The sequence below is a fragment of the Felis catus genome, chromosome C1 (genome assembly GCF_018350175.1).
Source record: "Felis catus isolate Fca126 chromosome C1, F.catus_Fca126_mat1.0, whole genome shotgun sequence".
Classification (NCBI taxonomy): domain Eukaryota; kingdom Metazoa; phylum Chordata; class Mammalia; order Carnivora; family Felidae; genus Felis; species Felis catus.
The window spans coordinates 94,907,073-94,934,914 of NC_058375.1; the positions used below are offsets into that span (position 1 = coordinate 94,907,073).

Consider the following 27,842-nt stretch of genomic DNA (forward strand, 5'->3'; position numbering starts at 1 on the left):
AATGGGAAAGATTAATTTAATTCAAAGAGTGGTCATGGAAATCAACTCAAGAGTTGATGTTCATAGACTTTCTCCTATGTACAGGAGACATGTGAAGCTTATGAATAAGCCAAGCATATTAACAAGCCCAGGCTGATGGTCACCACCACGGTAGCTGTTGGCATCTCCAACATCCAGTCTGACTATGAGATTCCCCCAGATGTCCTGGTGAGTGGTGACTTTTCCCCATCTCCTCCATGTATCACTTGTTCAGGAGACACTCATCTTTGGTCTGCCTGCTGTTCAGAGACCTTGTTTAGAAGGCTTTCTTGAACTGAACACAAACAAAAAAAGCTTTATTATCCAAAGCAAAGTTAAAACATGAGTTTAAATAACTTAAAAACTGGAGGTTGTATTAATTGGGGTTCTTAAAAATTTTTGTTTTTTTTTAAAGAGCATAACGTAAAATTTACCATCTTAACCGTGAATGTACAGTTCAGTAGGGTTAACTTAATCACATTATTGTGCAACAGATTTCCAAAACTTTCACCTTGAAAAACTGAAAGTCTATACCCAATGAACAGCAACCGTCCCTTTTCCCTCACCCCCAGCCCCTGGCAACCACTATCTTGATTTCTATGTCACAGAGTTTGACTACTTTAGGCATCTCATGTAAGTGAAATCATGCAGTATTTGTCTTTTTATGACTAACTTATTTCGTTTAGCATCATATCCTCAAGATCCAGCCATGTTGTCACAAATGGCAGGATTTCCTTCTTTCTCATGGCTGAATAGTGTTCCATTGTGTGTGTGTGTGTGTGTGTGTATGTGTGTATTTGTGTATATTGTGTACATCTGTTGGTAGACGCTTAAGTTGTCTCCGTTATCCTGGTTATTGTGAATAACGCTGCAATAAGGTAGGAGTATAGATATCTTTCAGTATCATGTTTTCACTTCCTTTGACCCAGAAGTGAGATTGCTGGTGGTTCTATTTTCAATTTTTTGAGAAACCTCTATACTTTTTGTATTGTGGCTGAACCAATTGACATTCGCGCCAACAGTGCACGACGGTTTCCATTTCTTCACATCCTCACCAACACATTGTGTTTTGTCTTCTTGGTGACAGCCATTCTAACAGGTGTGAGATGATATCTCATCATGGTTTTGATTTGGCTCTCCCTGATGATTAGTGATGCTGAGCGTCTCTTCATGCACCTTTTGGCCCTTTAGATGGATTCTTTGAACATTTTTGTCTATTTTTAAATTGGACTGCTTGGGGGGTGGTTTGTTGTTGTTATTGAGTTGTATGAGTTCTTTACATATTTTGGATATTAACTCTTTATCCAATTTATGGTTTGCCAATATTTTTTCCCATTCCATAGGCTGCCTTTTCATTTTGCTTATTGTTTTGTTGCTGTGAAAAACCTTACTTCTTTGTCTTGCCTAATGCCTCTGGCTAGGACTTCCAGTACTATGCCGAACAGAAGGAGCAAAAGAGGGAACACTTGCCTTATTCCTGATTTTGCAGGGAAAGCTTTCAGCTTTTCACCATTGGGTACAATGTTAATTGAAGGCTTTTTATTCATGGCCAGAGTTCTCAGTTTTTAGTAATAAACTATACTCTGGCTAATCCAAGCAATAATGGAGCTTATTAAAATATATGTTTTGACCCACAGAGTCTCTGGAAAAGTGAGAGAGATGGAGACAGTGCTTGTCTACTGTGGGGGTGGCTCTAGTTGAGATAGCACAGTGTCCAACTGTCTACAGCTAATGACACTCAGGACTGGGTGGCAGCAGCTTACCATTGCTGCCCTGGAAGAACAAGTCACGTCCACCATGGCACTTCCTAGAAGGTGGATTCTCTCGCATACGGCCACCTCTTACGCTGCTTACTTTGAAATCCAGGACTCACGCTGATTGCCAGATTCTAGGTCACAGGCTTGATCACTAGCTGTGAGTGAGACAGGAAACATGAGTTTCTGACTTCTAGTTGGGAAAGTGGGATTCGTAAGGAAGAAATGATCAAACAGTAGGTACAGTGTGCAAAGATGTTGGATGATCACAAATGACAAACACCAACTATAGAAATAAAAGGATTGGAGTTAGTAGGCATATTACAGATAAACTGCACAACTTTCTTATTCTAGCAGAATTCAAGAAAATTCTGTCTAGATAATGCTGGGAGGATGCAGGCCTGGCAAGACAGAGATCCCTCAGCACCCAAAATTTTGCACAAATAAGCATAGCAGCCTGGAATAAAATCAACAGGACAGAATCATAGGTGAAGGCTTCTTTTCTAATTCTGCCCATGTTTACCACCAAAACTGCACCTCTAATAATGCAGAATGTTCTACCCACTCTGAAGAGCTTTATGTGAGGGGTTTTGAAAGTAAGAAAAGGATTCATTGAAGTTTATGTCAATTTTATCAATGTTACTTTTTTCCCCTTCTTACCAAACCTTTATCACTTCTCTTCATTGAAGTTCTGCAATTCCACTATTTTAGTTTATTTTTACTTTTATGTTTAGGTGTGGTTTTATTTTTTTTTCCCCTTCTGCCTGATACTAAATGGTCACTTTCAATCTGAGGACTCATACTACTTTTTTTCAATTCTCAGCCTTTATCTTTTTTAAAATCTAAATTTTAGTTTTTGTCAAAATAATACATGTACATAACTTAGGAGTTGAACATACTACACAGTTACAAAATACAAACAGCAGTTTCCTAGAGGGCTAATTCCATCAACTATATTTCTGAGTACTTATTAATATTATGTACCTATCAGCCAATATTTGTACAAATGAAAGAAGAATGGCCAGACAGAAAAAATTTTGTAAATCACAAGTAGAAATGCTCTTTAAAAAAAAAAAAAGTTTATTTATTTGAAAGAGAGAAGGCAAGGGGCAGAGAGAAAGGGAGAGAGAGAGAGAGAGAGAGAGAGAGAGAATCTCAAGCAGACTCCACACTGTCAGCACAGAGCCCAACATGCGACTCGAACTCATAAACTGCGAGATCACGACCTGAGCTGAAATCAAGAGTCAGAGCTTAACTCACAGAGCCATTCAGGTGCCCCAGAAATGCTCTTTTTAATAAATAAGTATATTTTGTTTTATTTGAGTTTAAAATACGAATAAAATAAAATAAAATAAATAAAACCATGGTAATTGCTGGATTTCATACACTTTTTTCAATAAAATTTATTACACTTACTTTCTGAGCACCTACTATATTCCAGGTACAATACTATGTATTTGAAATGCAGCAGTAAAGGAGAGAAAGATCCCTGTTCATATGGAGCTTACATTTTAGCTGAGGAGACAGATATTAAATAATAAATATAATAAATACATAAACCATGTAGTACGTTGGATGATGAAAAGTGTTATAAAAAGTGCAGAGGAGAGGAGAGGGCCTGGAGGCTCCTAGGGGAGGGGTTGCTGTTTGAAATAGGGCGGCCAGCCAGTTTCTTAGGCGCGTGACCACTGTGCTTGCTTTAATGCTCTGTTGTTAACGTCACTTGGATCCTTAATCATTTTTGAACCTGGAGTTGCGTGTTTTCATTTTACACGGGGCTCACAAATTACCAGAGCAAATATATAAGAGAGCAAAAATGTTAGCCTTGTGGCTATCTGGGGGACAGTATTGTGGAGAGAAAGATCAGTACAAAGGCCCTAAGAAAAAATTCCTGATGTAGAAAAGGAACAACAGCAAGGAGACCGGTCTGGTTGGAGAAAAGGGAGCAAAGGGAGAGGAGTTGGAGGGGAAGTTATAGATGTGGTCAAGAGAGAGCAGATTGTTTAAAGCAGTGGTTGGCCACCTTTTTCTGTAAAGGGCCAGTTAGTAAATATTTTAGGCTTTGCAGGCCATATGGTCTCACTGCAACTACTCACCCTGCTGTCGTAATAGTGGTGAAAGCAGCCAGAGACCATGCATAAATGAATATGCATGGCTCTGTTCCAATAAAATGCTATTTATGGACACTGAAGTTGGAATCTTGTATAATTTTCATGTGTCACTAAAGGTTCTTTTTATTTTTTTTTTCTACACATTTAAAGATGTAAAACTCACTCTTAGCTCCCAGGCTACTGTACAAGAAAATAAGCAATAGGTTGGTCACATTTGGCTCTCAGACAGTAGCTTGCTGACCCTGGCTTAAGGCTTTAGAGAGCATTATAAAGACTTCTGCCTTTACTCTGAAGCAATCGGGAAACTTTGAAGGCTTTTAAGTAGACAAATGATGTGACCTCTATTTTAAAATAATTTGGCTGCTTTGCTGAGAATGTAGTTTGGAGGCTGTTGCGGTAATCTAGGAGAGAAACGATGGCTCAACGTAGGGTAGCAGCAGCAGGCAGTGGTCAGGAGCAATTGAATTTAGGCTGCGTTTTAAAGCTTTTTAGGGGAGGGTGGTGCTGGGTGGCTCAGTCAGTTAGGCATCTGACTTCAGCTCGGGTCATGGTCTCACGGTTTGTGAGTTTGAGTCCCGCATGGGGTGAGCTCAAGCTCCACTTTGGGTGAACAAGAGCCTCGCTTCGAGTGAGACCCACTTCTCTCTCTCTCCCTCTCCCTCTCTTTCCCTCTGCCCCTCCCTCTCTTTCCCTTCCCCTCTTTCTCTGCTCCTTGCTCACTTGTGCCCTCTCTCTCTCTCTCTCTCTGTCTCAAAAAAATAAAGCTTTTTTTTTTCTTTAGATAAACAGATTTCTTTATGGATTGTAAGTAGAGTATGGCTAGGGTAGAAGAGGATTCAAGGATAGTTCCAGCATATTGGCCCAAGGAACTGCAAATATGGAGTTGCCATTGACTGAAATGAGGAAGGCTGAAGGTAGAGTGGGCTCTCAGAGTACGTCATGAATTCAGTTTTGGACATGTTGAATTAAGATTCCTACTAGCTTTCTAAGTGGATATGTTGAGAAGACAGTTGGACAAGAATGTCTGGGAGGTTGGAATGTAGTTGGTATTTAAAGTCAATAGACTAGGGGTCCCTGGATGGCTCAGTCAGTTAAGTGTCCGACTTCAGCTCAGGTCATGATCTCACGGTTGTTGAGTTCGAACCCTACATCAGGCTCTGTGCTGACAGCTCAGAGCCTGGAGCCTGCTTCGGATTCTGTGTCTCCCCCTTTCTCTGCCCCTCCCCCACTCATGCTCTGTCTCTCTCTAAAAAATGAATAAACATTTTTTAAAAATAAAAAAAAAGTCAATAGACTGGATGAAATCTTTAAAAGAGTGAGTATGGAAAGGGAAAGCAAGGAGTCCTAGGACTGAGCTCTGGGCATTCCAATATCCAGAGGCATCAGAAAAAAGTAGCAAAGAGTAATGAAGATGCAAGAAGGATGGATGCACGAGGGAGAACACCAAGAGAGTCAAGTGTCTGGAAAGAGAAGAAAGTGAACAACTGTGTCCAATACTGCCAGTAGGTCAAGTAAAATGCAGTCCGTGAGTTGACCACTAGATTCAACAACATGTGGGTCATCACGAAGAACAGAGGTGATACCCCGCTTAGTGGCAAAAGCCTGAGTGGAGTTGGTTCAAGAAAGAATGGAAGGAAAACAACTGAAGACAGAATACACAAACCGATCTGATGTGCCTCAAAAGAAAGCAAAGAAATGGGTTAAGAAGGAAAAGAGAATGGAAACTAGGAGCTGGACTTACATGTTTAAGCTCCTGCTTCAATGTTAGAGTGTGAAAACTAACCATCTAACACTCTTCCGATACTTGTCACCTCCAGATTTTATGTTATTTTCACTTACGCAATAGTTTTAATATCACTTCCTTTTATAGTAGAACTCTTAGGTTTAGATGAATGAAATGCTCATGACCAGTACTTTTACTACAGCTTCTCTAATACTGGATTCTCTAATTCATTTCCTCCTTTGTTTCATTTTTCTTTGCCATGAAAGGCCTGAAGCTGTGGTCTTCCATTTTCCCACAGGTGTGAAAATGCCTGACCATTGGCTTTATATTTGATCAACAGCTTGTTAGACATAAAACTCTGGGCTCGGGGCACCTGGTGGCTCAGTTGGTTAAGCGGCCGACTTCGGCTCAGGTCATGATCTCGCGGTCCGTGAGTTCGAGCCCCGTGTCGGGCTCTGTGCTGACAGCTCAGAGCCTGGAGCCTGTTTCAGATTCTGTGTCTCCCTCTCTCTGACCCTCCCCGGTTCATGCTCTGTCTCTCTCTGTCTCAAAAATAAATAAACGTTAAAAAAAAATTAAAAAAAAAAAAAAACCTCTGGGCTCACTCTTTTCCTCAAAATTTTGTATTGGTTCTTTTTTTTTTTTTTTTTTTAATTTTTCTGGCATTGCATATTGAGCTAGTTCTGTTCCTGTGGCTTTTCTTGTACTTTTTGTCATCGTTGTTCTTGACTGACTTTGCAGCTGAACTCTTTTTGTAAGTAGCACCATGGCTGCTACAGTCCTTGGGTCCCTTCACATGTGAGAACGCCTGCCTGTTCTTTTCATACTTGCATAATTCCTTGGCAGAGTATGACAGGACAGGCCGATACTTTCTCTTCTTCAGAACTCTGTAGGTGTAGACAAAACCTCTCAGCACCATTTCAAATTCTCTCTGCTTTACCCTTTTACCTTCAGTCACGGTTGCAGCAACCAGCTCTGAATAAGTTTCAATCACCTTCATGGAGTCGTAGTACCTCGCTTCACGCCTGTGTGTGCCATGCACTTTGGGCCTCCCACCTGGGGCTTCTCAGACATAGGCTTCCACCAGAGCACAGACAACTTGCACATGCAGAGGAGTTAATATCATCCCTGGGGGGTCAGGGGATCATGGTCTTGCCACTTTCCTTCTCTGGATGGTCTAGAAACACATTTCATAAGACTTCTAAGACAGTCCCAAGGGACTGGGACCGGGACTGGGGCTAGTTGCCCCTAGCAATGGTCTACTTAATAATATATTTTTGTATTCATCTTTCCCCTTTCCCCTGTTTTTCATTCTTCCATCTTTTATTCCTGCTTCCTGGATTCCACTACCAAAATAAATTACTCTCACATGAACTACTTCCAGGTAAACTTAGCCTTAGATAGTAGGCATTGCTCCATTGTGCTCTGGCCTCGAATATTGTTGTGGGGATGTTTGGGGTCCGTGGGTACCTCCTACCGCTTCATCAACCCATACAGTTTAAGTTATTTGATAAATTTTTCTTTGCGGTGCCTGAAGAATTCAACAATTTAACCAAGATATGTCTCAGTTATGATGGTTCTTTGTAAGTTTTTCTTGGAAGACAGCTGAGGAGTGATGATTAACTTCACTGATGCCCTGAAGGCCGGCCTCCTGGAGAAGAAGTTGGCCTTATGCCTCTGGACACCAACTATAGCCTATGGCCTAGGGTTTTATCCTGGCAGAGAGCTGACATGTGAATCAGGACTTCAGCCAGTTTCCACCCAGTAATAGTGCTGTAATCACAAGGGTTAAGATTACACCAGGGAAAGCCAAGTGTTCTCCCAATTGTTGGATACTGAGACAGTGGGTGGAGCTGAAAGCCAAGGTTCTGCTGTTAGAGCCTATGTTCTAATCTCACCAGGAGGAGTTTGGTTCTTCAGTAATTAAGAAGGTAAAAAAACCCAACATCTAAGGCCCAGGATCTCTCTCTCTCTCTCAGACCTAGATTTATAGTCTGCTAGATTGTTGTGGGCTACCTGAGAATAAGACGGTCATGAGAGGATCATTCATTGGAGATATCGTATTGGAGATAGAATGCCTTTAAGGAAGTAATTAAAGTTAAATGAGGTTACAAGGATGGAGCTGTGAGCCAAGGGAACTGTGCCCTAGACACTAGATCTGCCCCTGCCTCTGTCTCTATCTCTCTTTCGTGTGACAATACAGCCAGAAGGTGACTGTCTGTAAGCCAGGAAGAGAGCTCTCACAAGGAACTGAATCCTGACATAACTTTGATCTTGGACTTTCCAACCTCCAGAACTATGAGAAAATAAATTTCTGTTGTTTAAGTCATCCAATCTATGGTATTTTGTTATGGCAGCCCGAGCAAACTAAGACAATGTCCAAACCTAATCTGATGGCTATTTCATGTTTCTTATTACCCACAGAGGATGAGAGTGAGAGAACGCAGATATGTCAACACAAAGACAAATTGCTTAAGCCTAGTGTTCACTCCAACTGGTATGCTAACTGGATTGCTCTCCCAATGCTATAAATATCCTAAATAGAGCCATTCCCAGCAACAGTCCATCTGTTCTCAGCCATCTGTTAGGAACCTAGGAGTCTGAGGACAGGAAGTTTTCTGGTGCTGAACAACTGTGATTTGGGGACCCAATCCAGATATCCCTTCCCACAGCTATTTCTTTCTGTTCCCCCAAACCTGTCTTAGCAACTGTGAAATCAGGACTGCTGCACTAAGGGACAGGTGGAGAATAGCCTGGGTCTCTGCTATCTTTACCTGGCTGTTGATGGTTTACCCAATTGCAGCTTGGCCTATGACCTTTCCCTTGCTCAGGGTCCAATACTCTGCCATGTGGGCACTGAGAAGCCATTCTTACCCTGTTGCTGGTGCAAATGAAGGGCTCCAACTATTGCATGACCACGGAAATGGGAAAGTGTTGGTTCAAGATTCCCACCTAGGTGATGGTCCCAGGTATGAGAAAAATGCCATTGATATTTATGGAGGTAGAAAAAAAATCCCTTGCTAGGTAGGAAGGAAACCTCTGAAATCATAGGATGTGGGGTGGTGATGCATTCCCACTGTCTTGCATTAGACCCTCCTAGGAGAATTATCAATCAGGTTGCCCCAAGTTCTTAAATGCAACTCTCACAGATGGTGGACTCTTTTTGTTACTCTTCATGCTACTGAATCTATTTTTTTTCCAAGTTTTTAATGGAAATTCTGGTTAGTTAACATAGAGTGTAATATTAGTTTCAGGTGTAGAATTTAGTGATTCAACACTTACATTAACACCCAGTGCCTATCACAAGTGCACTCCTTAAGCCCCATCACCTATTTAACCCCCCCCTTCCCCACCCACACACACACATACACACACATTCCCCCTGGTAACCATCAGTTTGTTCTCTATAATTAAGAGTCTGATTCTTGGTTTTTCTCCTCCCCCTCCATGTTCATTTGTTTTGTTTCTTAAATTCCACATATGAGTGAAATCATATGGTATTTGTCTTTTTCTGATTGAATCTATAGTCCAGAAGTAGGTGCAACTGGGAGGAGCCAGGAGCCATTCTGGTATCTCCTAATGTCACTATCCTTTTAAAATATTTTATTGAGTTATCCCACCCAGTTATCCCACCCAGTATCTGCCAATGTAAGCCCCTGTCAGTGAAGGACTGTAGGTACTAGGCCTAGTAGGCCATGCAGGAGACTTCTTTCCCTCTGGGATGTTACTGGCTCTGTGGTCAATAGAGCTGACTTGGGACCAATGTTCTAGTCATTACTCAGTTATAGTTTGACCTTTGTAGTGCATCTCCCGATGATGGCCTTGTTCAGCTCCACAGAATGCTTATGTTTATCAATAAGGAGAACAATCAATGACTGGTTGACCCTGGCCATCCATGACACTTTCTGGCTGGTATACTGTACCCATGAGGGGATCTTCCTCCTTATGAATGAGCATCTTCCTCAGCCAATCTCAACAAAATGACACCCGCACCCTGCAGAAAGTTCACCCAACCATTTAGCTTTCCAGTATTCCCTTCTGGGACTCTGTGTTCATTATTTGTTCTGGATACAAAGAAGTCACCTTTCTATGGGGTAGGCGTCATAGCCCTCCTCAACATCACTTGTAGTCTCATCTTTGAAATTCCAAGAACTATCTAAATCATAGAGATATGGAGATGCATAAAAAATAGTACCTGCCTCCAAGGAGCTTACCTATTAGTAGGAGATGTAGACTATAAACAAGTGACACAAAACACAATGATGTATATAATGAAAATATGCATAGGGTTACAAAAAAATCTATTTCCCAAGCACACAGTGAGTGAGATTTGAGTCCATTTTGTGTAAGAAACTCCATATGAAACAACCACACAATGAAGTTGTTGCAAAACATAATACAGTCTTAGGCTGCATTAGTAGAAATAAAATTCATCAAGAAGAAAGATAAATACTGGACTAGGAGTCAGCAACTCTGAGCCTCAGTTCAGGCTACACATCTGACTGTTTAATTTCATCAAATTCTCATTCTCCATTTCCTCATCTGTATGTAGGAACAATAAAGTCTAGCTTGCCTCCCTCTCGGAGGAATAGCAAGAATCAAATGGGTTAGAAGAGGCTCTAACAGTCAGCAAATCTACTGTCTATGACCATGAAAGTCTTTTACTAGGTGACCTTAGATATCTTCCAGCCTGTACTTGAACATCTCCAGAGCAGGAAATTCACCACTTCTGAAACACTTTTTTTCCTCCCTGCCAGATTCGAATGGTAGCCTTTTTCAAGTAGGACCACTTCTAAAATTAAAAAAAATTAATTTATATACTCCTCTCTACAAACACACAGAGGATAGTAGTAGAGGATTAGTAGTTTTCTTCCTCTGTCAGCTGAGGAAATACAGCAAAAAGCAAGTCGAATTTTCTCATGACTTGGTATTTTATTTAAAATCTGTATTAGAAAACTAACAAATTCATATTTGAAGCATGTCATTAATCCGTACACAAAGTCTAGTGTGCCAACTCCACCAGCAACCATAATTGCGCCTTGTCTATCCAAGGATTTCAGATCCTCAGTTTGGGAAGACTAATAATGGCTAAAATGTATTAAATACCTAAGATGTGCTAAGTACAGTGCAAGGTGAGTTACATAGGTGATCTCATTTAATCCTCACAATGACCCTGTAAGAACTATTATTATCCAGAGGTTATGAGGGAGGAAACCGAGGCCAACAGGTGGAATAACTTGTCTAATGTACACACCTAGGAAGAAGGAGAACCAGGGTTGGAAACCCAGTCTATGATTCTAGAGTCCACTTTGGTACCCTGTTCTGTTCCATGGGGAACCGCTATGCCAGGCAGGTGTGGCTGTATGCCACAATTGATCTATGCAATTGACTGGCCGTACCATTGTGCCAGTTGTGTCCCTCTTTGTATGTGAATAAATTGGCACTCGTACTTAGACTGACCGCATGGGCCAGTCTCTCATTGCTTTTTTATGTGGTAGCTCTTTAGCTATGCATGTTAGAAATGAAAAAATAAAACTGCCATTGTTCTCAGATGATATGACTCACTACATAGGAAACAAAACAAAAGCATAGAAAATTATGTAAACTAATAAGCATGCTTCATAATGTTGCTGGACTCAAATGTGTATATAAAAATTAATTGCATTTATATACACAAGCAATGAACAGAAAATGAGGTTTAAATGATACCATTTATAATAGAGACAGAATATATATAGTACCTTGGAATACACCTTTTTCAAATGATGTGAAAAACCACTATGGAGAAAACTATATTACTTTTTAACAGACATTTTAAAAGATGTAAACGTTTTTAAATATCTATTTATTTTATTTTGAGAGAGTGTGTGTGCATGAGCAGGGAAGGGGCAGAGAGGGAGGGGAAGAGAGAATCCCAGGCAGGCTCTGCACTGTCAGCACAGAGCCTGATGTGGGGGTCGATCCTCGAACTGTGAGATCATGACCTGAGCTAAAATCAAGAGTTAAATGCTTAACCAACTGAGCCACCCAGGCACCCCAAAAGTCGTAAATAGTTTGAGAGACAACCCATATTCATGGATAGAAAGACAGTACCACAAAGATCTCAATTTTCCCCAGTGTCATTCCATGTAATTCTAATCAAACTTCCAATGATGTTTCTCATGAAAGTTGGCAAGTGAATTATAAACTTGAAATGGGAACACAAAGCGCCATGATGACTAAGACATTCCTGATGATATAAGACCAGTGTGTGTAAAAGGAGGTGGGGGTGGTAGGGTGAGATGTGACTAGATAACATTACATGCGACAGGTTTGAGTTATGATAGAAGTGGCATTTCAGATAAGTGTAAGAAAGATGGATTATACATAAACGATGCTGGTACAACTAGTTACCCATACAGAACAAAATAAAATTAGTCCATACACTATGCACAAAAACAAATTTGATGAATTAAGGACTTAAATTTAAAGGCAACATTTAGAAGTTTAGAAGAAAATAAAAAAGAATATTTATATTCTCAGGGTGGGGAGGGATTTTTTTGTTTTCTAATAAGATACACGTACACACAAAAGTAAGCCATAAAGGAAAAGTTGTACATATTTGACTACATTACAATTAAGAACTTTTTAATTTTTTTTTTCAACATTTATTTATTTTTGGGACAGAGAGAGACAGAGCATGAACGGGGGAGGGGCAGAGAGAGAGGGAGACACAGAATCGGAAACAGGCTCCAGGCTCTGAGCCATCAGCCCAGAGCCCGACGCGGGGCTCGAACTCACGGACCGCGAGATCGTGACCCGGCTGAAGTCGGATGCTTAACCGACTGCGCCACCCAGGCGCCCCAAGAACTTTTTAAAATCATAAGACATCATGAAGAAAGTGAAAAGACAAGACCCTGATGGGAGAAGAAATAACCACAATTCTAAATATATAAAGCACTCCTATAAAGGATTAATAAATTAGTGGGCAACCCAACAGAAAAGTGGGCAAAAGAGGAGCTCCTGGGTGCCTCAGTCGGTTAAGGATCCGACTTCAGCTCAGGTCATTATCTCGAAGTTCACGAGTTCAAGCCCCGCATCAGGCTCTGTGCTGACAGCTCAGAGCCTGGAGCCTGCTTCAGATTCTGTGTGTCTCTCTCTCTCTGCCCCTCCCCTGCTCACACCCTGTCTCTCTCTTTTAAAAATAAATAAACACTGGGGAGACTGGGTGGCTCAGTCGGTTGAGCGAGTGACTTCGGCTCAGGTCATGATCTCACGGTTTGTGAGTTTGAGCCCCGCATCAGGCTCTGTGCTGACAGCTCAGAGCCTGGAGCCTGCTTCAGATTCTGTGTCTCCCTCTCTCTCTATCCCTCCCCTACTTTCACTCTGTCTCCTTCTGTCTCTCTCAAATTAATTTTAAAAATTAAAAAAAAAAGAAAAATGGGCAAAAGACATGAGCGGACATTTCACAGAAAAGGAACACAAGTGGATAATAAATGTTTAAAATGTTTAAAAATGCTCAACCTTATTAGTCACTTGAGAGATAAAAACAAAAACTATCTACCACGACACAAATTTAAAAATCTGATGATACCAAGTTTTGGCAAAGATGTGGAGTAATGGGAATTCTCCTACATTGCTGTTGGTAGTGCAAACTGATACAAATACTTCAGAAAAGATGTCTAGCTAAATAGCAAGTTTTAAGATGCATGTTCTGTTTCATGCAGCCATCTTATTCAATATAAACACTGGAGAAATTTGCAAATATTCACCAAGAGACATGTTAAGAGATGCCTGTAACAGCATAGAGAGGGAAAAGCTGGAAACAACCCACATGTTGCTCTATACAGAAAGGATAAGTGAATCGAGGCATATTCATTTAATAGAATACCATAATAGAATACCATACAGCTACAAAAATAAGAAAACAGCTGCTACTTGTAACAATGTGGATGTATTTCGAAAACTTAATGCTAAGCTAAAAAAGCAAGAAATAGAAGAATACACTTGGCATTATTTCACTTAAACAGAGTCAAAACTAATGAACATATTAAAACTCATGAGGATATTATTAATATGATAAAAAATTATAAAACTATTGAATATATAATTTAGGGATATAGGTATATTTGGTGAAATTATAAATAAAACAAGGAAATGGTTACCACAAAATTCAGGAGAGTCGCTCGCTTCAGGGGAATGACAAACACTGAGTACAGTGTTGTATAAGGACATACAGAGTAACACTCAAAGGTAATATTATCACTTTTAAGCTGGGCAGTGGAACAAGGGTCTTCATTTTAATATTTTTCTTTAAATGCACATCAAACTCATGTATGTGGTACAATTTGGGAGTCTAAAAATAATGCTTATTGAAAAACATTGAATAACATGGAAGGATACACAATGCAGCCCTTTCAAACCTTTATTATTCTCTAAATCTTATAATTCTTGCCAACACTCAAGTGCTCAGATGGGATGCAAGCTTGATAAGGACTCACCTGGAGCTCCTAAGGAGATATTAAGAAGGGGTGTTTTATCTGCAGGTCACGGATATAGGATAAGAGGCACCCAATTCAATAGAAAATACCTCACTAAATCTGAACAGCAGCAGATCTGATAGTGCCAAACAAGATAACCCCGAAACTACTGGCTTTGCTATTTTTGCAAATCCTTAACTTAACCTTGATTTGACACAATTCTGGCTCTTTATCCCAACCATATTCTCCGGGGTGCCTTGGGGGAATGCCTTTCCCAGTTCAACTTGGACCACCAACTAGCCTACTTAATATAAGGAGGCAGTGCAGTGGAAATACTAGGAGATTTCCATTCTGGAGGCAACTACCTTGGCACTGAATGTTGGATCTGGTGCTTACGATTTGTTGGATCAATTTTCTCATCTACAAAATGGGGTGACGGTAATAATCATTTTTATGGGCTAACTGAAATAATGAAGTAGAACCTTCTGATGAACATTCATTATTTTTCAGTCACTCATTATTCACTGTCCCCACTCTTTTACAATTCCATTTTGTGATCATTCCTGATGGAAATTGAAATCCAAGTGCCCTGTTTTTTCCCTAATCAAGGGCCAGATACAAGCTCAAAGCTACACAGACTATTTCTCCCGGGACTTTGGGTCTTGTGTGGAATGATGCATAGATAAAAAATAAAATGAGGGTTTATTCTAAGGCCTCCTCCCACTCCACTCCCCCAAGAAAGACTTGATTTCTGTCTTCTCTGAGGCAGCCCTACATTCTTATCTTTGATTCTGTGAGCTTCTTCATATTTTTCCAATATACCAATCTGTGCTTATTACAGTTGGTTTTAGTCACTTGCAAAAATAAGTTCCTAGTGATATAAACATGCAGAACAATCTCTGGCACATAGTGTTTGTTGATATTATTATTTTCACAACCAACACCCCCACGGCAGCATTTCTACTAGACCTTCTCTGGTCCTGCGAGTAGAAACTAAGCACTCAGGACCGAATTATCGTTGGGTGAGTACATACAATTTTGTTTCTAAATGTGATAGAGAAGCCAGTCTGCATTCACAGTAAGTGGGCTAAGGTGTTGATATCCCATGATGGGCACCCATATGCCCACCAACTACATTCCGGGTATTGTACAAGACAGTAGCATATACATGGTACAGACAATATGTACTAGAGTACCTAAGATATTTCAGAGGAAGACAAGATCACTGAGCTTCAAAGAGAAGGTCTGAGCTAGGCTTTGAAGAATTGGAAGAGTGGGCAGGCAGTGAGAAGAAGGAGAAGACATTATGGCAAAGAGTGGAGAGACAGTATAAGCAAAGGCACACAAGACATGTTTGGGGACAACAAATAGACCATTTTGGCTAAAATGGAAATTTATGACAGGATAATGGTAGTGGATAATGTTTAGAAACGTTGATTGGAATTAATTCCAAACATAAAATTCTAGACATAGTCAAATTGTTAATATTTCTATTAAAAGAGATTCCTTTCAATATCATCACCGTCATCTCTACCCATCGGCAACACAAAATATTTTTTTTAACATCTTCTGGATGTAATTTGGAACTATGGAACACTAGTGAGTTCTTGCTGACCTTCAGAGGGGACATTTTGGAAACCATACCTTCTTAGATAAAATTATCATATAGTCATGACAAAGTCATTCCTAAGAACAGGTGTGGGTAAAATGTTCAGAAAGTAGCACCTAAAGATGGAAAGTTTGTACTGATTGTACAAATTATACATGAAGAATTCCAAGAGGAAAAAAGGTTTTAAAACAGCTAATAACTTCTAAGGGTTTTTATTATTTACTTTCCAATAAAGACATGCTTTGATGCCAGGCACTAAATGTCCACAACACAAAAACGTAATCAGAATGTTTAACCAGATGCTTATCAGCCCTGGGAACTGCCATAAAAGCTATTAAGCTGGTGGTTTCCATTGTGATGGTCCCCACCACCTTATTAGGGGTCATAGCATTGCTTTGTTGTTACTGAGCAGAGAAAGTGGTGGTTGTGGGGGAGCGTAGGTTGCAGGTCTAAGGTGTAGTGTCTGTAGGAGCGGAGATCTGTTGATTTACTGATTAGCTATATACACGTCTGAGTTCATTGCTCTCCACTTGGAATCCCTCGTGATAACCTGGGACTCAGATGGTATAAAAAGCAAATGCAGGCTCTCTCTGCCAGACCAGTACCAATGACAGCCATGGCAAAGCTTATTTTCCTCACAGGTGAGTCTCCAGTCAGAGACAGAGCCTTACTCTTACCTGATTTCTTCTTCTCTCTGGATCTGATAGCCTTCGCATTACGCCCCTAGGCTCTTCCATTCTTCTTTCATCATTTTAAATTTCCAAGAGAATCCTGACATACACAAATCATATTCTCTTAATTTCAGTTGACTCTAGTAACATTTCTACCCTCATTGATACCATGGGCATGCTCCTAAAAGAAAGGCTTGTTTTCTTCCAATGCTTTGTCTGACTTTCTCATCCCTTATCAATGGTTTCTTGTTCTCCATTCATCTTCCTGCGCCGCCTCATTTTAATTGCTATTATTTTTATTTACATGCTTGCGTCCTTGGTCTAACTTTTCCAGGGATGAAAGTTAGTAGGAACGGAGATAGAATTATGCAAGTTATCTTTGTTCTGCTGTTTTGAGGGTTACTTCTCTTTTCTCCCCTACTATCCTACTGAGTTGCTAATGTATCATAAAAATGTCAGCTAGAAATTCAGTCATTTAAAGGGGTTAAGTGAGTAAATTGCTTAGAGCCAAGCTATAGCCATAGTTTATTAGTTGTTCTAGAGCTGTGATTTACAAACTTTTTATAGTTTCAGGACCTTTTCTAAATGAAAACTGTAGTTCAATTATGTCCGAAGTGCTCTGGTGGAATCAGGGAGAGGCATCTGGAGTCTTGCCTCACAGTTCATGGTTCTTCTCTTTTACTGTAAGGGCTCCTAAAAGGTGGTTCTAAAAAAAATCCAAGCTCCAGGAGATATTGAATTCACTGATTTAGAGCCTTGTCTATGGAAGGCTGTACTCCCCAGTTCAGGGAGGTGAAGCATGGATGGATGTGTACTCATTGAGTACAGTACATTCTGGGTAATTTCAGTAAGTACATTTTCCATAGATAGTAGACTTTGAACTCTGCATTCAGTGACATTTATTACTGACATGGAAGGTGGAAGAAGAGAGCACCGTGGCCATTTTTGACTAAGAAGAGGGAAGTGTCAATCTATTGGTGCCTTCACTGAAAAGCCTACTCTTCGGCATAATCCACAAGTGTCACTGGGCTATAACAACCTATGGCACATAAGACGGCACCCAAGGCCTCAGAATTAGATTCTACAGGATATAGACAATTGGTACAGAGCACATGTGTTTTCTTTCACTCTAGGTCTGGCCCTTCTGCTGAATGCTCAGCTAGGTAAGTCATGAACTCTGTCTTTTACCTTTTCCTACCATAAACCACAAATCTTTATAAATTACTCATAATGCAATTGTCGATTAATGTATTTTTTTAAGTAAATCAAGAGATAGGCCACATGAGGGAAAGGGAACTAGTGTCTACTTCACAGACAGATGGGTTTGACATTGAGAAAATCTGTTGTTTTGGATTGGCTGTCACTGCTATTCTCTTTAGCATGACCACCGGGCATTATAAATTGGTATTCACCAGGCTTCACAGGACTACCGGACTTACTTTCATAAGTGGTTCTTAGGCTTAAGATCCCCAAATGAATCTGTTGAAGTGGAAAATAACCAACTCCAAGTCAGTCACTAGTTTCCAAACTAGAATCTTTGAACTCATCTGCAAGGGTATTTACATTCAGCACCACCACACAGAGATCAGGCATTGAGGCAAAGGGAGGGAAACAGAGGCAGGGCCAAAATTCACAGCGCATTTCAGTGGCACCTATATCAGGTCACTGTTTTCACTTCTTACTACTTTCAAGTTCTGCTTACCAGCTGACACGCTACTTCACTAACTGGGCCCAGTACCAGCCAGGCCTGGGCGCTTCAAACCTGATGACATTGACCCCTGCCTCTGTACTCACCTGATCTATGCCTTTGCTGGGATGCGGAACAACGAGATCACCACCACTGAATGGGATGATGTGACTTTCTATCAAGCTTTCAACAGCCTGAAAAACAAGTAAGAGAGAGGGAGATATCTAATTTGGTTATCTCCTAGGTCAGTTCTTCCCAAACATTAATGTGGAAACAACTCATGTGGGATCTTCTTAAAATGAGTTCAGAGACAGCAAGACTGAGGTGGAGACCAAGATTCTGCATTTCAAACAAGCTCCCAGATGATGCTGATACTTCTGGTCCAGGAACTATACTTTAAGTAGCAGACATAGAGATAACATAACACATTGCCTTCTCTAGAAGGTATTCAAAATACATCAGGTCTGTGTCTTTGATTCCCTGTCAATATCTTTTTTTTTTTTTTTTATGACCCAAGAAACTGCAAGCCATCTTAGCTACTCACATCAGAGAGCAGGAGGTGGAAGACACTGAAGATCAGACATCACTGAACTGAAAAAAATCAGAAGTGTCTACTGTAGTTTTAAAGTTCTATTTGTGTAAAAATGAAACAAAACAAAGAAACAATAACCCTAGTATCTCCTAATTTCTGATTTGCTCAATTTAGCTATTTCTAGGAGAAATAAGGCTATAGGCCATTGCTACAATCAGTAGTGGTATTGTCTTGAATGTAGCTACTAGAATTTAAGTTATGATAAACAGGAAATAAACTCCTTTAGAGTGGTATTTCTTGAGGTGTGATCCATAGACTGTGAATCAAAATCACACGGGGCACCTGATAAATATGCCAAACCCTCTCCCAATCCAAACGAATCAGAATCTCTGAGAAAGAGGCTATAAACTCAGAATTTTAATGTTTTCCCGTTCTGACACTTGCACTCCATTCTTGTATGAACTGTTTGAGAACTGCTATTCCAGGAAGTGTACATAACTTTAAGCAATTGATTTATATTCATTATCTTGGAGGCTGAGAAAGCAATTAAGCTCAAGCAATATGTCATCTGATGGAATAGAATATGATTCAATTATGCTTTTAAGTTTTTTATATATCATTGCTATTCGATTCCTAATTTTACAAAATCCAGTCCCATAATTTGGACTTCCCTAAAGAATTATGAGTGCATTTATTATTTTTTTAATGTTTATTTATTTTTGAGAGCGAGAGCAAAAGCAGGGGAGGGGCAGAGAGAGAGAGAGAGAGAGAGAGAGAGAGAATCCCAAGCAGGCTCCATCCACACTGTCAGCATGGAGCCCAATGTGGGGCTTGAACCCATGAACCGTGAGATCATAACCTGAGCCAAAGTCAGATGTTCAACTGACTGAGACATCCTGACATCCCTTGAGTGCATTTATGACAACAACACAATTTTTTTTTGTCGTGGAAATATAATTAACGTAATTATATCAGTTTCATGTGTGCAATATAATGATTCAACAATTCTATACATTACTCAGTGCTCATCATGATACAGTGTACTCTTGGTCTCCTTCACCTATTTCACCCATCTTCCCCACCAGCCCCCCACATCCCCTCTGGCAACCACCATTTTATTCTCTATAGCTATGAGTCTGGTTTTTTACTTGTCTCTTTTTTCTATTATTTGTTTTCTTGATTAAATTCCACATGTTTGAAATCATATGGCATTTGTCTTTCTCTGACTGACTTATTTCACTTAGTATTATACTAAGTATTGAATAACAACACAATTTTTACAAAGAAAGTCTTCAGTAGTGAAGGGAAATTATCCTACAGAATATCTTACCAAGGCAACATCAAAGTATATGACCAGACCCAATAGTAAAGCGATGTAATTTTAAATAGAAGGATTCATGGATCTTGAAGTTTCTCTTTTCTATCCTTTGCTTTATAGGAACAGCCAGCTGAAAACTCTCCTGGCCATCGGAGGCTGGAACTTTGGAACTGCCCCGTAAATCCTCTGTGGGAGAGCCTAGTGTTCATTTGCTATTGAAAACAAGCTGTGTTTCTTTAGACTTCACAATCTAAGACAGGGTATGAAGGATCCACATTAAACAAACAGGCTACTGGAATAAATTACTCTACCAGAATAGCAATATTAAGGTAGAACACAATTTATTTTATATGTTTACATTTAGATGGATATTCTGAGATTCCATTCACAGGGGTTTAGTTACGGAGATTTCAAAACAACCTCTTCTTAGAGTATTTCAAAAACACAACCCCTGCAAAGGGTGTTATAGCCCTTCTATTTACCTCCTGGGGGAAGAGAAGAGAAAGCCAGGCAAATAAACAAGACTTTCTGAAGGTATATGAACTTGGGAGGCTATCTGGAGGGAGAACACAGTGAGCTGGGTAACCATGTGTTCGAAGCAACAAGCGCAACCTAGGAGAAAGCTCAGAGCCGGGTGGATCACAAAATAAATGGAGTGCTGAGATTCCACAGCTGGCGGAATACTGATTACAAAGGACAGGAGAAAGCCAGAAGCATACGTACATCTGGGCTGTGGGTCTCCGTGAAGAGCTCTGAGGCAGAAATATAAAAGTCTGATTTTACTACAAGGTGTTGGGACCGCCAAGGCATTCCCTCACCCTGTGTTTGTTCTTTGGGTCTCCTGCAGCTTCACTGCCATGGTTTCCACTCCTGAGAACCGCCAGAACTTCATTGCCTCAGTCATCAAATTCCTGCGCCAGTATGAGTTTGATGGGCTGGACTTTGATTGGGAGTACCCTGACTCTTGTGGGAGCCCCCCTCAGGACAAGCATCTCTTCACCGTCCCGGTGCAGGTGAGGAGAGATGTGGCAATCTCCAGCCCAAGAAGATTCAAAGTCTATTCCTTCCAATGATAATCTGGTGGTTCCCAAGTGCAACTAAACTGGAATTTAGAATGACAGAATCTTCGCATCCCAAAGATTCTTAGATAGCATGCCTTCATTCTAAGCTTTTCATAAGGATAACAACAACACGTGTGTGCTACATGCCAGGCACTATTCTGCATTCTACTATTCTAAGAATTATAACTCATTTCACCTGTACACCTATTCTATGATCTAGATACTATAAGTACCATAATCTGTATTTTACAGAGGAAACTAAGGTTTAGGTAACTTGCTTAATATCTCATGCCTAGCAGGTGTCATAATTACCCATGCAGTCTGGCTACAGAGCCCACTGCTTCTAACCATTACACTATTAGACTGTCTGTTATTACTGAGCACTTACTCTCTGTCCCAGACACTGGGTGAGGTGTCAGGTTGGAGATAAGAATAAGATAATCCTTGGCTTTAGGGAACACGAAATGAGGTGAAAGGTTGGAAAACAACCAACAATTACAGTATGCTTTGATCAAGCAGCACAGAGGCAACCTAATTCTGCTCTGGGGCAGGATCAGGAAGAGTTTCCTAGAGAAAGGGACACTTGAGCTCAGTCTTGAAAGCAACTAGTATTAGCAACGAAGCGAAGATGGGGACTGCACAGATGAAGACAGAAGGACGATTGTGAGGCCACACGTGCACAGGAATAAGACCATGTGGGACTTGTACATTATGTTAAGGAATTTGGACTTTACTCTCAAGGCTATGGGGAAGCTTTGAAAGTAGTGGAGAGATAGGATGAAACTTGTGTTCTAGAAAGACAACTCTTGGCTTAACCATGGAGGACAAATTCAAAGGAGGTAGGAAGGCAGGGATACAGTTAGGCTATTGCAGTAAGTCAAGCAAGAGATGCCAAGGGAACCGAACAGAGGACAGAAAGGGCAAGTATGCAAGGGTACAATCAATTGGATTTGGACACCAATTGAAAGTGGAAAAGATAGGGCTTCCAGTTTCTGACTTTAAGGAGTGCCTTGTTGTCCTGTTAACTAAAATGTAAATACAAAAAGAGTAGATTTGGAACAAGGAGGACTCATGAATTTGTCTTTGGACATGAAGAATGAGAGGAGTCTATAGGACCTCCTATAAGAATGCCCAGTAGTCACTGAATGAAGACCAATCTAGAGCTCAGGACAAAGAACCTGACTTGATATACTGTATTGAAGTCATCAGAAGAGGAAGATAATTAAGAGATCACCAAGGAAAAGTGGATGGAGTAAGAAGATCCAAGGATAATTTTTAAATTTACCCTCTCAAAATAGAGAGTTTCTTTTTTTAACTTTTTTTTCATTTTATTTATTTTAGAGAGAGAAAGAGAGAACATGATAGCAGGAAAGAGGGACAGAGGGAGAGAGAATCTTAAGCAGACTCCACACTAGCATGGAGCCCCAACGTGGGGCTCGATCCCACAACCCTGGGGTTATGACCTGAGCCAAAATCAAGAGTCAGATAGATGTTCAACTGACTGAGCCACTAGGCAAGCAGAGATTCTTACTATACTATTCCATACAGCAGATCATCAGCCAGCCTCCAAGGGCTTCAATATTAAGTAACTCACTAGTTGAAAAGTCAATCTACTTATTTGTTGAACAGCTTGAGAGATCAGAAAGAACATCTCTATTCTTAGCCGAAACATGCCTCCAATCATAATTTATAACTTCCAGTCATTGGTTCTAGCTCCACCCACTAAAGTAACCAAGGAAAAAAACACCTTCTGTAATCTATCAGTTCAATATTTGCAGACAGCTACAACATCCCACCTATAATTTCTCTTCTTCCAGTTTAAATATCCTACTTCCTTTAACCAGTACCACATGACAGTTTTCAGACCCACCCTTCCATGGAACACGCTCTGGCACACCCTAAGAACACAGTTATAAAAATTGAACCCAGTCCTCGGAATGAGATTAGAGTCATACAAAATAAAGGTGCTAGGGCTGAATGGGAACCTATCACCTGGCTGTAGCCACTTCCCTTACTGGCCAAATCAGTGTTTCATTTGACGGGATGTCAGTCCTACAAAGTAGTTCATTTACTGGATGAAGGGAAGCAACATCTATACCGCTAAAAGCTGGATATAAGTTCCTGCAGCAACTGTGAGTTCAAAGTATACTGATATAAGTGGAGCTCTGACTGTTCATCTGGGACCTGCATTCTGGTCATGACCTGGCTACTAACTTGCTGTGGGACTTTGGTGAAAATGTCTAATTTCTATTCATATTAGATACCACTAAAATGGACTGGTATCATCAATACTATGTATGTTATCAGGATATTGAAAGACTAAAAAGTAAGATAAAACACATGGAAACATCTTGAAAAAGAAAAGCATTATACAAACATACCTATTACGATTATTCAAGGAGCTAAAATCAGATTCATAGATGATCTAAAGTGCTTGCTTATTCTATAGGAAATGCGTGAAGCTTTTGAGCAGTAGGCCAAGCAGATCAACAGGCCCAGGCTGATGGTCACTGCTGCAGTAGCTGCTGGCATCTCCAACATCCAGTCTGGCTATGAGATCCTCCAGCTGTCCCAGTGAGTGATTCCCCCTATCCTCAAACTCCTGTAGCTCTCTCTTTTGCAAGGTAGACTTGTCCTTAGTCTGACTTGCTATTCAGGGACCTTGTTTAGGAGGCTTTGGAAGTGGTATCGCTTGCCTGCATATGTGTGGAAGATGACCATCAGAAATGTTTTTAAATCCCTTACCCCACCCCAGGTACCTAGACTACATCCATGTCATGACCTATGACCTCCCTGGCTCCTGGGAGGGCTACACTGCAGAGAACAGCCCCCTGTACAAATACCCTACTGACAAGGGCAGCAACGCCTACCTCAATGTGGTAAGTCTCTGCACGCATGCACATGAAGACCAGAGATGAGGCTGTAAATCACATGGAGATTCGGGGACAAAGAAAATTCTGCAAATGTCTCACTTGGATAACTATGCGCCTTAGTGGCTGATCATATCCCGTTAACTATGATTTCGCCAAAATGTTTTGAAGAAATATTACCTACCCGTTATTAACATCGTACAATTTTGCCTGTTAGAACAGTGGACTAATGTCACTAAGCATTGGGTCATCAGCTGGGTGGAGCCTCTGGCTAACCCACTGCCGTTGCAGGATTACGTCATGAGCTACCGGAAGGAAAATGGGGCCCCAGCTGAGAAGCTTATCGTTGGATTCCCTACCTACGGCCACACCTTCATCCTGAGTGACCCCTCCAACACTGGCATTGGTGCCCCCACCTCTGGTGCTGGTCCTCCTGGGCCCTCTACCAGGCAGTCTGGGTTCTGGGCCTTCTATGAGGTAGGTAGACTGGGCTGTACAATGGAAATTCTGTGAATTCCATGGGCTGTGCTGAACGGTAGCCTTAGGGCTAGAATCTGCAGAAAGCTTGAACGCTCATTCAGTCCACTACTTATCTACTTAAAACACAGATATCACTCTAAATGCTTCAAGTGTTTAAATAATCAACTCACTTACCTAATCCAGTCTGAAGAGCACTTATTTTTTTTAGAGTTTTAAAAAAATGTTTATTTGTTTTTGGAGAGAGAGAGAGCGCGCACACACAGGCGGGCTAGGGTCACAGAGGGAGGGGGACAGAGGATCCAAAGTGGGTTCCGTGCTGACAGCAGAGAGCCCAATGCAGGGCTCAAACTCACGAACCTCAAGATCATGACCTGAGCTGAAGTTGGACGCTTAATCGACCAAGCCACCCAGGCACCCGAAGAGCACTTATAATGTGCAATATTCAAGCATCAGACTGCAGATTTAAGGTCATTTATATTAGCACCTAAGGGAATGAAAGAACTATATCTCTCATATTTATGTGGGCTCCCAAAATTAAGCATTAAGAGTAGGGATAATGAGAGTATTTCAAAAGCAACTTGATCTTATTTACTGCAAATAACAACCCATAACTAGAAAACAGAAAAATCGCCCAATTAGAGACATGAGAAAAACAAAACAAGGAAACAAGTGTCTATTTTTTTCTTTCGTGGGAGTCACATTTAAAAGATTTGAATCTCTTGATTTTTTAAAGATCTGTACCTTCCTGAAAAATGGAGCCACTCAGGCATGGGACACCCCTCAGGATGTTCCTTATGCCTATCAGGGCAACCAGTGGGTTGGCTATGATAATGTCAAGAGCTTCGATATCAAGGTAAGGTCAGCCCCTCTGCCACGCTGTGGGCCCAGCCTTAGTCCAGGGAAGTAAAATGACCTCTGCTGTCCTCTATCCTTAAGCAGGCTCAGTGGCTTAAGGAGAACAATTTTGGAGGTGCCATGGTCTGGGCCATAGACCTTGATGACTTCATAGGCACTTTCTGCAACCAGGGCAAGTTCCCCCTGATCAATACCCTGAAGAAAGCCCTTGGACTGCAGAGTGCAAGTAAGTGACAACAGGAGGATGCCCAGGGTAGACAAATGCTCCTTCTCTAACTCAAAAGGCAGCTCTAATATCTGCCCACCCCCACTGTCCAGGGAGTCACTTCCCATTTCACCTCACTGCTCTTGCCCAGCTGAAACACAGGTGCTGCATTCTTTCCCTACCCTTGAACTTCCAGGTCAGCCATGTTATGCTCTTATGGCAAGCCAGACCTACCTGGGTGAGTTTTCCAGGTCGGCTAAGTCTTAAAGGAAAGCCTCAAGAAATTGGGCTGACTTTCAATATATAAGCATTTATTTTCTATGAACCCCTCCCTCATTAATAGGGGACCCTATTAATATGGAGGTCATTAATATGAACCCCTCCCTCAGCCCTCCTGGAGACTGAACAAGAGCCTTCAGCACTGCTCACATGTTTCTAGTCTGTACTTCAGGACAAATACCACGTCCCTAATTTTTTTCCAGACTTTTCTCCCAGAGGTTATTGGCTTGCCACATATATCCAGATCCTAGGAAAGTATTTGGTACATCCTGGTGCTCAGTGATTTTTTTTTTTTTTAATGATTTTGACATCATAAAGAAGAGAGAACGTTTTCAATTTAAAACTGGAGTGGCTTGAAATTATAGCTCTTCCTAATTCCCGAATATGGAGTAATCATGTGATCTCCTCGCTGGCAGGGATCCTGAGCTAACAGCACTCTACCTCCAGACTTTCGCCTCAAGGCCACTAGTCTCCTCACCTCAAGGCAATCTGGGTGCCCCTTCCAGGTCCACTAATCTGCTTTGTGCTATTTCGGGTTGCACCGGCCCTGCTAAGCCAGTTGAGCCCATAACCTCTCCTCCCAGCGGCGGAAGTGGGACCGGAAGTGGAAGTGGGAGCAGCTCCTCCGGAAGCAGCTCTGGAGGCAGTTCTGTGGGTAGTGGGTTCTGTGCCGGCAAAGCCAACGGCCTCTACCCCGTGGTGAATAACAGAAATGCCTTCTGGCACAGAAGGTACGTAAATGGAGTCACGTACCAGCAGAATTGCCAGGTGGGGCTTGTCTTTGACCCCAGCTGTGAGTGCTGCAACTGGACATAAACCTGACCTGTGCCTCCATTCCCAAAGGTTCGGAACAGTCTCCCTTGCTTAGTGCATCTTGCTCCTGCCTAGAGTTCTGCAATAAAAGCCATCAGTCAAAACATGAGTGTCCTTGGTTTTAAGTGATTTGGGTGGAAACCTTTCTAGATGTGAAAATACAGGCTGTGCAGGGGTTGGAGAGCAAAAGAGTGTGTAAGGAAATGGGGGGTAGCGACAACCCCACAGTCTTCTGTTTGCCTCAGTTGATCTGCGTGAAGGCTGGAGGCTGTCATGAGGGAGGAAATGTTTGGATGTTTGGTGCTGGGATGGGATGAGGACATGAAGAAAATAGGTCCGTAGCCTGGTGACTGTCCTCGGGAAAGAGCCAAAGTGACTCTGTGAGACCAGGGAGCACAGGCCTGCGTGGCTTGCTCGAAAAGCAGAAGCAGGGGGCATTGTGTTCACAACTGTTAAGATCCCAAACCTGGCCCAGCACCTTCTAAATTGGCAGCTTTGGGAAGATCTGTGAGATAGACTCCTTTTGAAATGTCTGCCTACCCCATGGGCCAGCCATGCCCCTTGATCAGGAGATTTTCCCCTTCTTTGAAACCATGACAATGGTCACCAACTGCTGCGCTTACACTGCATGGTCTCCTTGCCTGGCTTGGCTGATTGACTAGGATGGACATCAAGAGGGCCAATCAGATTATCAACACTTGAAGTCTGCAACAGACAAGGAATGGCTGTCACACCCTGAGAGTGGCTTGTTTGGGGATGTGTAAACTCAGGAGCTATAGTGAGAGACTGCGGAGAAGGGAAGTTGCCCTGGGCACACAGCAAGAAGAAGACCAAAGGGGAGCTACAGAGAAAAGCCACCATGCCAGTTGGAGAACACTTACAGATGGCTTTCCACCTTTTGATTCTAGATCCTTCCTGAGACTTAGATGCCTTTCTGCCTTCAGACTCTGGTAAAGCACCCCTGTCACTATATGATAAATTCCTCTTTGCTGCTTCAGCGGGCTTAACTTTGTTTCCTTTATTGCAACGAAAAGAATCTATAATAACAATATAATGACTCCTTTTTTCTGCCAGGCTTACAGTATGTTAAACTCTGTTCTAAGTGTTTTAGCTGTATTTTATTATTTAATTCTCCCGGCCACTTTGTGAGGGAAGATAACATTAATTGCTGGAAACTGAGGCACAAAGGTCACCTGCCCAAGAACACACAGCTAAGTTGTACAGCCAGATCCCAAACCAGGCAGGCTGGCTCCGGAGCTCAGAGTCCTGACTACCATACTTTATTGCCTCCCTTGATACAGGCCTCAGTGTGCACATAGTTGGTGGCCACCTTGGTGGTAGCGATGAGGCACATATAGCTTTCTGGGTAATGACCACATAATCATGAGCTCACAACA

At 41.4% G+C, this 27,842-nt stretch overlaps 1 protein-coding gene and 1 long non-coding RNA gene across 6 annotated transcripts; one reads left to right on the forward strand and one right to left on the reverse strand.

Annotated features, from left to right (window-relative positions):
- LOC109502525 lies at positions 1-26,225 on the reverse strand. Of its 5 annotated transcripts, none has more exons than XR_006582857.1 (6): positions 26,111-26,225; positions 18,577-18,623; positions 18,140-18,226; positions 16,352-16,445; positions 1,782-1,930; positions 1-313 (listed from the first exon to the last, which is right to left on the reverse strand). It is a non-coding gene; the product is annotated as an uncharacterized LOC109502525 (long non-coding RNA). The 5 variants fall into 5 exon arrangements; XR_006582856.1 differs by lacking the exon at positions 26,111-26,225 and adding an exon at positions 24,173-24,407; XR_006582854.1 differs by lacking the exon at positions 26,111-26,225 and adding an exon at positions 23,998-24,137.
- CHIA (chitinase acidic) lies at positions 20,730-27,830 on the forward strand. The gene is given in 7 exon segments (XM_023258978.2): positions 20,730-20,895; positions 23,393-23,517; positions 23,699-23,822; positions 24,105-24,290; positions 25,027-25,146; positions 25,233-25,374; positions 26,168-27,830. Coding segments are annotated over 7 exon segments (1,134 nt in total). The 5' UTR covers positions 20,730-20,739; the 3' UTR covers positions 26,449-27,830.
- Positions 27,831-27,842: the final 12 nt, after the last annotated feature.